We start from the raw sequence: 13,710 nt of genomic DNA on the forward strand, positions 1-13,710 counted from the left end.
AAAGTCTGTGATACTATAATGAGGGTAATTACAGAACTCTCTATAGAGCAACTTGTCCAGGACTCTCCTCCTGCCTTCCCATTTATATACAACAGCTGCATTCAACTAAAGCCAGACAATGGCTTTCTAAACAAAGCAAAAGGTAGTCTGGGAAGAAATCCCAGACAGGACTTAAAGTTGGAGAGGAAAGCACAAAGCTTGTGCCAGTGCCACACTATGACCCCGGAGAGAGGAAAAGAGAAAGGAGAAGTGAAAAAGACAGAACGGGGAGGGGAGATTAGACAGGAGAGGAGGAGGAAAGCGGAGGGGAAGAGCAGAGGTCCGTCCGACCAAGAGTGAAATACACTGAGTACTCCATCTCAGAATGCAACACACTCACTCTGGCTATTGTGCTAGCTGCCTGTTTACTCCAAGATTGCTCTTCCCCATCCAGCTCACTACCCACACATACACCCGCGAGCGTGGCATGCACAGACACAGTCTATAGTGAGGTCTATTATGGACAGAGGGGTGTTTTGGGCAAGTCGACATACTCAACTGCAAAAGAAATAAAAGACTGCAACTTATACTAACCAACATAAATTTTCATTCAAATATTTGGCCAACCAAGGATCACTGGACATTTGAGAAAAATCAAACAGGAAGAAAGACCAGGAAAAGAAACAAACAAGTGATTCTAGGGAAAACAAACAGGAAGAACAGAACCAATCAAACTAAACCCACATATACACACACCTCAATTACTATGTGAAGAGTTTGAAAGGGTACATGCATCTCAAATAAACAACAGAACAGACTACCATTAAACGTGGAAACACCAGAGAACCAATGGGAGGTCTTGGAAACTAAACATGCAGTGGATAAAATAAAAATTTCACCAGAAGGGTTGAGTATCAGATTGGGCATGAATGAAGATTGTATTCTGGAAGATAAAACAGAAGAAATCCCCCAATTCTTAGAGCAAAGGACAGAAACAGAAAATATGAAAGAAAAGGTAATACAAGGTAGATAGCTCCAAGAGGTGATCACTGAGATCCCTAAGACAGCAGAGATAATAGGAAATGATAATCAAAGAAAGACAAAAATGGTTTGAATGGAATAAAGATCTGAGATTGCACATCAAAGTGAATGAAAGAAATGAAATTTAAATTAAAAAAGAAAAAAGTCAACAGAGAAAAAGAGATGATTTAAAAAACATTCAGAAGGGAAAGCCAGGTTACATACAAAATAAAGAGAACTGGAATAGCTTATGACTTCTCATCAGCAGAACTGAGAGAAAGCAGTGGAGGCCTTTAAAATTTTGAGGGAAAAGGATTTCAAATTCACAATTTGAAACCCAAACCATGAGTCAAGTATGATGGCAAATTACAGACCTCTCCAGACATAAGAAATTTGGTATTAACCTCTCAAGCACTGAAGGTGGTGAGCAGAGTGTATCTTTAACTAAACTGGGAGGCAGGGAGTGGACTTAATAAGGAAAGGCAAAGAAATCCCACTGTGTCTGCAGTTGCAGGCACAGAAGACAATCAGTCCAAATTAGAGCAAGAAGTCAGAGAACCAGTTGAAAAGTATCTTAAAAGCAAAAACAAAACATTTACTGTCATCACAGAATTTAAAAACTTCCTATGATAAAGGCTTGTAGTGCCATTAAGAAAGAAAAGTAATTAGACATTTTAAGAAAAACTAAATTATGACATTATTTTAACAGTTTATAAGACAAAGGTTAAGAAAACAGACTCTCACTTTATCTTGACATTCAAGTAGGACAACTTTTAACTGCCAGTTTATTATAAATCTGATAACACTATTTGTTTCTGAGATCAGTAGGATCATTCATAGTCACAATTCTACTAATTGGTTTCTTTTTTTTTTAGCATGTTCAGTAGTTAAATCCTTGGCAGTGTTTTTTTTTTTTTTTTAAGTATTTATTTTTAAATAAAGACAGATAAAAGAAAAAAAGGTAGAAAGACATTGAGGGCATAGATTTACTTAGGTAACAAAATGGTGAGTCAAGGAATGTTGTGTAAAGGTGATGGCCCCCAAAAATAAAGAACTAAGAATGTTTAAAGCTATACGAGAAACTATCAAAGCAACCATAATTCATAACAAAGGCATGACTGGTGGTGTCAGTACTTGAAATTCTTCACCTTTCACGATAGGAAGCAAACAGGTACTGTGTCACACAGATATACCAAGAAATGTATTATTTTAAATTCTGATGGTAACCACAGGAATAAACAGTTTAAAAGGACAGTCCAAATTCCATCACTCTATGGGGCTGGAGAAAATTTTACATGTACATTTTATTTATAAATTTTTAAAATAAGCTTAGAAAAAATAAATAAATAAAATAAGTTTAGGAACTTCCCTGGTAGTCCACTGGTTAAGATTCTGAGTTTCCACTACAGGGCAAGTGAGTTTTATTCTTGGTCAGGGAACTAATTAAGAAACCACGGCAAAAAAGAACTCCCAAAACAAATGTAAATAAAATAAGCTTACATTTTTAAATGGTAGAAATTTTCTAAAATGTTAAGCCTACAGAATCTATAATTTTTGGCTGGACCATAATAACATTGTTAATCATTAATGACTCCAGGATGGTGAGGAAATCTCAGAAGTATCTTTCAAAAGAAAGTTTGAATGTTCATACTCTGATCCATTAAGTTTACTGTTAGGATTCTATCATAAAGGAAAATTTACATAAGTGGGAACAACCATAAAGGTACAGGAAGCTTGGTGCACAACTATGTGAAAACTTCTTGCAATTCCTAAATGTCTATCAATGATAATGGTGAAATAAGCTATGATAGCTACATGCTATGAAATGTTATAGAGCAGTTATCTGAGAAGACTGGAATAGTAACAACATGAAAAGATGATCATGATATACTGTGTTGTGAGGAAAGCAAATAGTCAAACAGTACATGTAGTATAGTCTCATTTTAGCAGCTTTTCTTCAACGACTTTTTATATATGCATGAGTTGTGGAAACATTCACACCAAATTATGAATGAAATAGTGATTACCTCTCAAGATGAGGAGATAAGACACTGACTTTTTACTTCTAAGTGCTTGAACTTTTTATGAACCTTTATTACCTTTGTAAAAGGTGGAAAATTCTAGAGAAAAGTTTCAAAATTAATCCCACCCAGTTCTTTCCTTACCATTCCATCCCTCCCTTCCCCCAACACTGAGGTATCACAGATCTCAGGCTTCCATGTGGCACAGGGTGGGAATGTGTGAATCCAGACATTACAATTCTCTCCAAAGCTCACCTCCATGTGTTACACAGAATATACTTGTTGCCATGCATGACTGATGAAAAAAATGCATCTTAATGTTGCATGTGGTCTTCAGCCTGGTTGGTTAGGGAATGGTGCTGCGAACGAAGCCAAGGTTGCAAATGATATCCACATGTAGGTTCAGTAAGTGTTATGAAGTCAGCCTGCATTTGTATTCATCATTTGTAATCTTTCTGGTGACAGGACAAGATGTGGAAAAGTCAACATAAACCCATTTTAACTATTGAGGACACCTCTTAAAAGGTAAATACTGATAGTGGGCTCCAGTCTCTTGATTGTATTTTGAACACATTTGTGTATATGCACAACCACAGTTTATGGATGTCTTTGCCAGTCAACCACACTAAGTCGTGTCATCAGTGTTTCCCAGAGAGAAAATGTTGGTTAGCAGGTATCTGCAGCAACACTGCCTGTCTGTCCTCTACGGGACCAGTGTGATGGTGAAGAGTGTGGGACCACGCAGTTCTCAAGTTTCTGGTATTTAATTCTCATCTTCAGCCATCACACCAAACACAAATAAAAGTAATGTGGCAGAATGAAGGTTTCTCAACCTTACTGTGCTTGAAGAATGACTTTTCATTTACTACTAATTTTCAGAAAATGCAAAAATAAAAGCAGAAAATCAAAGACCAAAGAAAAACAGAATAAGGACTTATAATGTGACAACATTGCTACTTATATAAACATCTCTAAAACTGGAGAATGTGATTTCGATCTAAAGTAAAACGTCTATTTAAAATGCTCAAATAACTCACACCACAGATATGTATCATTTTTTTTGCCTTTATATTTTTTTCAAGATATTATAAACCTAGCAGTAATAAGATTGGGAAAAAATATTCTGCTGTATCTATGGAATATCTCAGTATATTTTATATATTCACCAAATATAAATTTACCTAACCAGAACTCAAAAAACCAGTTAGTGATTCGTGTCTGAGTCTTTGCAACCCCATGGACTATACAGTCCATGAAATTCTCTAGGCCAGAATACTGGAGTGGGTAGCTGGTCCCTTCTCTGGGGATCTTCCCAACCCAGAGATCAAACCCAGGTCTCCCACATTGCAGGTGGATTCTTTACCAGCTGAGCCACCAGAGAAGCCCAAGGATACTGGAGTGGGTAGCCTATCCCTTCTCCAGGGGGTCTTTCTGACCCAGGAATCAAACCGGGGTCTCCTGCATTGCAGACGGATTCTTTTATCAGCTTAGTTACCAGGGAAGCCCAGTGATTCTCAGGAAGGATTCAAATGTAGTACCTATCCAAAACCCAAACAAGCAACCAAAAAAAGGAAAAGAACAGGACTTTGGAGACAGTGCATGGGGAATAATGGAAGTGAACAACTGCCGTAAGGTAGTGCTGTGGTTCTAAGATGACAGTGGAAATAAAGTATGAGGACTTACATAAATAAAGCTTCAAAAAATAAGTCATACTTCCATTTCAGTAGAATGTTATTTATTTAAATATGGCTTACAATACAATTAATTTTATCAATGACACTTCTAAACCTAAGAATCACTACCGAAATAGGATAATCTTATATAACCCATCCCATTTCTTGATCTAGTAATCGCCTCATAAACAAACCCTTTATAATATCTTTCCTAATCAATTTCAACCTCCTCGTAAACCAAATTAACTTAAATTGTGACGTTCTTTACATCCTCCATGCTTTTCCCACCTTTCCTAGTACACACATGATCTAAGCGACAAACATTTGCGTCAAGTCTACAACATGAGAAGTGCCTGCCGTGTGCTTCTGGGACCCTCACAACAACCCTGTGAGGTAGGTGTCATCAGCCCCACTTGACAGAGGAGGAAACGCATACAGAAGAGACTGACCTGCCCAGCTGCAGAGCTGGGATTCAAAGCCAGACCTGCTGCTCTCAAGTGAGTAATGTTTAAGGTACTCTGGAGGAAAAACAAAGACTGCCCAAGTAGAAACTGCAACAATACCCAGAAATTTGGAACAACTAGAAGGAGGTTGAGTAACATTAATGATTTCTTCTTCCTTGTCCCTTAACCACTGGAAATAGCAATTACACTATATTCTCCTATATTTTAAACGTAACAATACACAAACCAGAGAATTTACCCCTCCGTTTTTTATAGAAAAAAATACATTACAAATAAGATTTGCACACATCATTGACTATGAAAAGACATAGTATACTTGTACTATTCTGGTACTTCTGGTAGGTGGATAGCTACAAAGAAAACATAAATGCAAATCTACTGGTTACACTAAATAACAGGAAGAGTCAATTTTGTGGGGATCATGAAAGTGGGATGCTGCCCAGATAAATTATAAAACCTTTAAATCAAGGTTATTTTAAATCAAGAGAACATATCATAAATCTTTGTGCCTAAATTACAAGGAGATATATTCTGGCATCTACATGTAACTTACACACAGATTAAAAATGGTACCATAGTAAGTTCCCTATCAATCTTGAAATCTGTGATAACTCTAGAATACTCTTTCCCATGCAAAACTATTTACTGTACTTATTAAATAAAATCTAAATAATAGTTCATTATAGAGTGTTTAAAACCACAATTAAACACATTTTTTTTTTAAACTCATTTTTTGATGTTTAATGGTCTTTAAGAAAAAAACCTTATTTTGAAAAGTTATCATCCTTAGCTTGGTCCAGATCAACCATATTTTTAATGCTACCACTGCTCTACTAAAAGCATCAAGATGTCAAAAGTTTTGCGATCTAAATTCTTTCTTAAATGTTTTTGAGATTCTCATAAACATTCAAAGCTAGCATGAAGATTTTAATGACAAAATGTGATTATATTCTTTGTATCTACAGGAAAATTCTATACACCAATGGCAGAACTAGTAATATCACATGAAGAGACTAGTTTACCTACAATGTGTCTTGTCTAATGGAGCTAAACATTTTGAATTCTCTTATCATGTAACACTATCCAAATGTGCTCTAAACTTTTAAAAAAGTCTTAATTACAAATCTAACTTTTCCAGTATTAAAACTTACTAAGCTGTTACCAAATGATAAATGTGTTACCAAACGATTCAGTGTTAAGGCAAATACTCTTAGTTTATTATTCAAGGTAAAATACAACAGAAAAAGCCTATTCTGCAAGTTTCCTAGGAGGCAAATTTTGTTCTGAAGACCTTCAGATTTTAAAAAGATTATCTCCAGACTTGCATGAGCAATTGTTCTAAAGTATCTGGTTTTTAAAAGTTACCACTTTTAAACTTACAAATCTGTAAGAACTACCTCATGAATCAGGGGGATACTTTTTTATGCACTATAATAATGCAGTGCTTACAGGGAACTCAAATAAGAACTCTCTAACCATCTAGAAGTGTGGATGGGGAGGGAGATGGGAGAGAGGTTCAGGACGGAGGGGACATGGGTGTACCTATGGCTGATTCTTGTTGATGTTTGACAGAAAACAACAAAATTTTATAAAGCAATTATCCTTCAATTAAAAATTATATTTTAAAAAAAGACTTGGAAGAGCAAAGAAAAATAAGGCAGTGCTTACTTTAGAATATATATGAAGATATTAAAATAGATGCTTTTAAACCAAAAATCTCCAGCTATCACTTGTATTACTCACAAAAACAGAAATGAATAAACAAATAAATATAAAAAGAGGTTCATATAGTTTTCTTTTCAGTGACCTTAGATGAATATGACTAGAGTGGAGTTATGAAAAACATGGTCCTTTTATTTTTGCCTTGAGAGTTCATAAAGAATTTTACAATTATTGTAATTATTAATTGTAAGGTTCTAAACAGTGTTAAGTCTTAAAAACCTTTACAATCCCTTTGATGTATATGGCTATGTATTAACACAGACAATACAGAAAATAGACAGTTGATTCTTCCCAGATGTAAAGAAAGAACTCCTAAAGTACAAAAAACTAATCCTGAGACACTAAATTTAGTAGAGTAAACCCTTAGGATCCCCAGAGAGATTAATAAAAGTTTATTCATTTTACTTAAAATGAACATGTTTTTACCCACTACAGGTATCCCCTGCTTTTCCAAAGTTCACTTTACAGCACTTCACTTTTGTGAAAGACCTACATTAGTACAGGCATACCTCAGAAATGTTGTGGGTTTGGTTCTAGAACACCACAATAAAGCAAACTACATGAACCTCTGGTCTCCCAGTGCTTACGCTCACACACACTGTGGTCTATTAAGTGTATAATAGCAGTGTACCTAAAAACACAGTGTACATACCTTAATTAAAAACTCATGCTGTTGGAAAACAGCATGATAGGGCCTGTGCAACACAGGGTTAGAAACAGACCCTCAACTTGTGAAAAACGCTAACAGAAGGAAATCCAAAGAGGATTTCTGCTTTTACAAAAAAGGCAAAAGCATTCATGTTTCGCAGCAAAGCCAATATAGAAGAGTGGTCTCCCTGAACCACAGCAGTGGCGCCATCAAGCTCCTTCATCAGGAACTACACTCAGCACCTCTGCATCAAGCCGTGGTAGCTGAGCACTGCAACCGTGAGCACCCACGCTTTGTCTCGATTTATTCTGTACATCTGTTCATAAGCTGTGTCCTACTTTAGGATAGTGGGGGAAACCTATGACTACTTATAACCAGCTGAAAACTGGCAAGCTTCCCAGTTGCTGTTTTATAAAAATATCCCTGTCAGTATCACCGCAGCTTGTTTAAGTGACAGACCCAATATGTCACTGCTATTAAATCTTGGCCTCCCCCAGCTGGTTCCTACATAATGAAAGGCCACTTGGACTTAAAAGCTATGGGGGGCGGGAGGCAGGGGGCAGTGGGGTGGAGCAGTCACTTCCTCTGAGAACTAATCTGATGCTCACAACTAAGCCTCAATGTTATTACAAACTGATCTGACAATTACAGCTAAACCATTCTGTTCTGTTGGACAATCTCACTAAACATCTATATTATATTAAGTCATTCTGAGATCATCATGAGGTGAGACAAAAATAAGGTCCTCACAAACCAAAAGATACCAAACATCTTTCTTATGCTAAAAGAATGACAGCCCTCACATCCTTTAACCCTTGTCCTAATGATCCAGTCCAAAGCCTATAATATAATCTTTATAATATCCTCTTACTGAGACACCTCAAATTCCCTAAGGCCTATGTTCTTTGCTGTGACGAGTAATAAATACAACTTGTTAAACTACAGGTATGTTTCTGGTGGTCTCTGACTGCAGGTATACTTGTCAATACTAACTGCAGAATAAAAACAGACTAAGTCTTCTAGGGTTATAAAATGACTCTAAAACATGGCTTATTAATACTCATTTCATTATTCACAAGGAAGGCCACTTTGGATGATTTTGGTGTAAGATTTCTTCCATTTTGCTTTTAATATCAAAACCATGCTAAAATGTGTTGAAGAATTCAGACAAAAAGCATTACTACCAGTCATACTGAGAAGGCATAGGAGAAACCCGTCTAGCCAAGCTGATTAGGAGAATGAACAGGAGTTTAACAGGAGTCATTTCAAGTGGAGGCATTCGCAAGTATCTGGGTACATTCAGATTCAAAAGTAGTTTAAAACCAAGGATCCCACAGAAATACACAGCAATAATAAAATCAAAAGTATATAAGGAAAAGGTGAAAGAAAATAACTCTTGCTTGCCTTTTTTTAAACAACAGTGCTCATCATAGCTACTGGGAAAACCTGGATAACAAGTTAGCTATGAGAAGAAAATGAAGATTTTAATATGTACTTTCTCAACTGAAAGATTTTTTTAAATGTGCGAAAAACTCTCACTTCACAGCTGAATGTTATTTTCGCAAGAATCCACCAACTTAGAATAAACAAGCTTCTATAATAGAAACAAATCTACTACAAACACTAAAATGAGGATTCTGTCAAAAAATATTTTAAAGTTAATCTATTCATAACTATATGTTTAACACAAAAGTTAAAAACTATTAAGTCTTGAAGAACCTGAAGATAATAATAATAAAAAATAAGTTTCTGGATCAAAGAAAAAAACAGCAAATATCTTTTAATTTGTCAACTATAAAATCTTTTCAAAAAAAAAAAAAAGCCCTATATACCAAAACAAACAAAAAAATCACCCATTACTTACTTTCCAGATAAAACTGGAAGATTATCATGTCTAGGGTTGGGGACAGAGGTAAATGCACGCAGTTCCCTAAGTGTCTACTGTGTCCTTCCTGGCCACAGAAGACATGTCAGGAACTTCAGTCTTGAGATCTCAAACATGAAAGTCACTGTCACCAAAGGCACATCATTCCTTAGGAACATGCACCATGTGGGCATTATGGTTGAGAAAAAACATTTTCACCACCACTGTGGTGCTACACCATTTGTGTGCTACATACGTTAAAATCTGATTTCCTTTGTCGGATTTACTTTTTCCAAGGCATGAAAACCCAGTTATTCAACAAGCACGACAAGCAATGATTTAAACTTATTTGATGGGATCATGCAGTTAAAAACCACAACTTCTATATATCAATAAAAAAATGTTCAAAAGCATGTAATGCCAGTGTAATTTACAGTAGGAAAAGGAAACTTGTGGACTCCCTTGAGTCTACATGGTAAATGAGTCCACAATGTTTAGGGAATATTGGTAAATATGAATGTTACATTTTATTTCGTTTTATATCCTTTCACCAACATTTGTACCAGAGTATTAGAAGTAATCCAAGAAGGCTGACTGTTCCGCTAAATCCAACCTCCTCTGTAAATCTCTTCTAAATTTAATTCTTTCAAGAAATGTGGATTACTCACCCATTGGATTTTAACATTTATTCAAATGTGACTGTAAAATGGTGATGAAGGAAACATCACAATACTGACTACTATTCTTTTTACAGTCTAGACCTTAACAACAGTGCCAAGCCTTGTCTCTTTCAATTATCACAGTCCTTGGCGAGCCTCCACCAGGACTGAAATTCTCCTTAAACATAGTGAGTCTTTTAATACCACAGGCTTCAATCTCTAATATCCAATTCCCAAAATCAAAACTGTGTCATCATCTTATTTCCTCATGGTGGGAGGACAGAAAATTTTCCTTTTAAAAAATGTGGTCCAAAATATAAAGGAACAAACCACATTTAAAACACCTTATTGAAAAGGTTATTTACAGTAACATTTATATAACATTTAATGATGTTTCTGCTAGAATTTAATAACCCAAATAACTTGCCTAGCATATACTCTTGAATATTGTTTTAATAAACCTTTTATTTTTACCCAGACCACCACTGGTGATTTATATTTGTATGATATATTAAAACATTAAATCTGTAAAACTAAAAATAATCCTCAAAAATTAGATTGATAATAAGCCACGTGAAAACTATGTAAATCAAGTAGTTTCCATAAATCTCTGAGAACTAAATAAAATGACCTGATTTGACCATCACAAAAAATATGTAAAATATTAAAAACACCAAACTTTTGGTTGAAGTATTTCAAAACATTCAGGGCCTAGTATCCAGCATTAGTGGCTCAGTCATGTCTGACTTTTTGCAACCCACGAACTGTAACCTACCAGACTCCTTGTTCCATGGGATTTTCCAGGCAAGAATACTGGAATGGGTTGCCATTTCCTTCTTCAGGGGATCTTCCCAAAGCAGGGATCAAAATCAAACTCCCACACTGTGGACAGACTCTTTACCATCTGAGTCACTAGGGAAGGCCCACAGTACAGGCACTAGCTGGGAGAGAACGCCACAGGGCCTACAGAGAACATTACAAGTGAGCACCGTACTATACGACCTCAAGAGAGAAGCAGGATTTACACTGATGAATCATGGAACTCACAAAGCTCTTTAACTTCTAATATGTCCTGTAACATCATCCTGTTTGCTCACTTTACCAGCTGGGCCCATATCTGCTCCACCATGTGTGAAGACTTCACTCCTACCCAGCAAATAAGCCTTACCCCAGCCAGTCTGCTGTCACCTGCCAAGCTGGCTAGGACAGGGACAGAGCATGATCAGGAAGCCCAAGCAGATGATACTAGGTTTCTGTATTTAAGTTTTGTCTACTGTGACAAAAAAATATGTGGAATATTCTTTCCCCAAGACTTCTAACTTACTGCTGGTCACATTACTCATCAAGATGACCAAAAAATAACATTTTACTAGTGCTATCACTAGCTTGCCCAACTTTATTACATTGCTAAGTGGAGTCTGAAGTTTAAAATCATGACCAATCTGGTCAATACATAAAAAACCTGTCCTTTCCCCAGAGAAAAATAAATGGTGTCTTGATGAAGCTGTCTTTAGACACCAATTACCACACTCTACTGCAATGTGAAAAACTGTGAAGACTGAATAACTTCAGTTATTTTTCAGTTATTCAGCACTCTGAACTGGTTCACCATGGGACTAGGCCAATTTACAAAATATCTGAAGAAATAAAAGAACTAGGGAAATGTTGAAAATGAGGCTTAAATGTCAAAATCATGCTGTGTATCAGCAGAAGAATCCAGCACGCATCTTGAACAGTGAGTAGTCATTAGATACTCAATTCATCTAACAAAACAAAATCTTGAAGTGTTTCCATGTGTTCGTGCTCAGTCGCATCTGACTCTTTGCAATGCCACAGACTATACCTCACCAGGCTCCTCTGTCCATGGGATTCTTCTGGAAATAATACTGAAGTGTGTTGCTATTTCCTCCTCCAGGGGATCTTCCTTGACCCAGGGACTGAACCTGAGTCTTCTGTGTCTCCTTCACTGGCAGGCAGAGTCTTTACCATTGAGCCCGCTGGGACTCCCTTCAGTGTTTCCATAGGAGATCCTAAAAACCCAATCCTAAGTGCTGAGTGTTTTATACCTGAAAACATTAGAAAATCACGACAACTGTATTTAAACAAGTACTCCTATTTACGAATGACCTGTAAATAAAACCTGTACTACTGAAACACCAATGACAATGGTTGAGAAACATTTAACAAGAAAAGTAAAATACATTTCTAAAACAACCATTTTTGTCCTTAACTAGGCAGAGCTAGGGAAACAGGTTCTGAAATTAGCTTTGAAACTTGACAGACAGCATACACTGAACACTTGTTATGGCACTAGTTAAGTGCTTCTTCTGAATTAACCCATTTAATTCTCACAACTTAGTAAGGTCAGCACTATTATTAATCCCCATCATACACACGAGAACATGCCAAAGCAATGTGACTCACACAGCTGCTAACAGCTAAAACTGTGACCAACATTCAGATTCCAGAGCCTGTGACTGTGGTACTACACAAAACTATCTTTTTATAAACTAAGTTTTGTTATGTAATAGGAAACTAGTAAATGAAAAATTAGTAAAAACAAAAAACTAGTAAAATCAGAAAAATTAAAAGACATTTTCAAGAGGCTACAGAAACAAATCAAGGAAAGGAAATTAAGAAAGCTGTACAAGAGAAGGTGAGATAACAGAAACCAGAAATCGACAAAATAAATAGTGGGGAAAAAGGAAAAATAATTTAATGAAAATATCTTTGACAGTCTAAAATACTTAATAAAACGCTTAGGCGGAAAAGTAGAATGAAGGAATCACTAGAATGCTGAAAATACTCTGTATCCTGATCTAAGAGGTGATTACAGATGAATGTTTAAGTATGTAAAACTAACTCATACTGTAAACTTAAGATTTGTATACTTTACTGTATACACGCATGTATAATGATTTAAAAGTATAAATACTTTTAAATATTTTTTTAAAACATGAGGTGGCTTGGAGACTCCATTTACTACTTCAAACAATAGGATTAAATGATCTAACGTCTTACCAGAAGCTTACCAAAAGCATTTTTAGAGCAAAGTAGCAATATCTCCTCATGGGACATACCCTACCCATTTTAACCCTTGATAATGAATGTATCCACATGCTTGACTTTCAGGCTTTTGGGTCTGCCTTAAAACAAGAAACTACAGGAACAGACAATCTAATCCAGGTTAATTATTTTCAAATAGAGCCATACACCTGAAAAAGCAGTGCCTTCGAAAATCTCCCTAACATATGGCAAAGCTAACCATGGCAAAATCTCAGCAAAGGAAAGCCTAATAGCTTACATAATAACCCATTATCTTATCTTCTAAAAAAAAAAAAATTCCATAATTAACTTCAAATATAAAGTCCTAGGGCTTCCCAGGTGACACTACTGGTAAAGAAACAGCCTGCCAATGCAGGAAACGTAAGAGATCCAAGTTCAATCCCTGGGGGGTGGGAAGATTCCCTGGAGGAGGGCATGGCAACCCACTCCAGTACACTTGCCCGGAGAATCCTACGGACAGAGGGGCCTAGCAGGTGGCAAAGGGTCCTTAGGGTTGCAGAACTGGATACTTCTGAAGTGACTTAGCACACATGATGATGTCCTAATTTTCTCCCTATCCCCGTTATTCTAGAGCTATATACAATAAATCCAAA

The 13,710-nt window shown here is 36.3% G+C and overlaps 1 protein-coding gene across 11 annotated transcripts in view; it reads right to left on the minus strand.

Annotated features, from left to right (window-relative positions):
- Positions 1-13,710, minus strand: part of WDR33 (WD repeat domain 33) — a 115,704-nt gene that overhangs the window by 32,157 nt on the left and 69,837 nt on the right. The window contains exon 8 of one of the 11 annotated variants that reach the window (XM_070463959.1): positions 4,739-12,117. The exons of the other annotated variants lie outside the window; for them this stretch is intronic. Coding sequence (XP_070320060.1) covers positions 11,951-12,117 — 167 coding nt within the window. The 3' untranslated portion in view covers positions 4,739-11,950. Of the gene's footprint in view, positions 1-4,738; positions 12,118-13,710 lie in introns of those variants that run through there. 11 annotated transcript variants of the gene reach the window in all.

The sequence above is a fragment of the Odocoileus virginianus genome, unplaced genomic scaffold (genome assembly GCF_023699985.2).
Source record: "Odocoileus virginianus isolate 20LAN1187 ecotype Illinois unplaced genomic scaffold, Ovbor_1.2 Unplaced_Contig_10, whole genome shotgun sequence".
NCBI classification, from domain to species: Eukaryota; Metazoa; Chordata; class Mammalia; order Artiodactyla; family Cervidae; genus Odocoileus; species Odocoileus virginianus.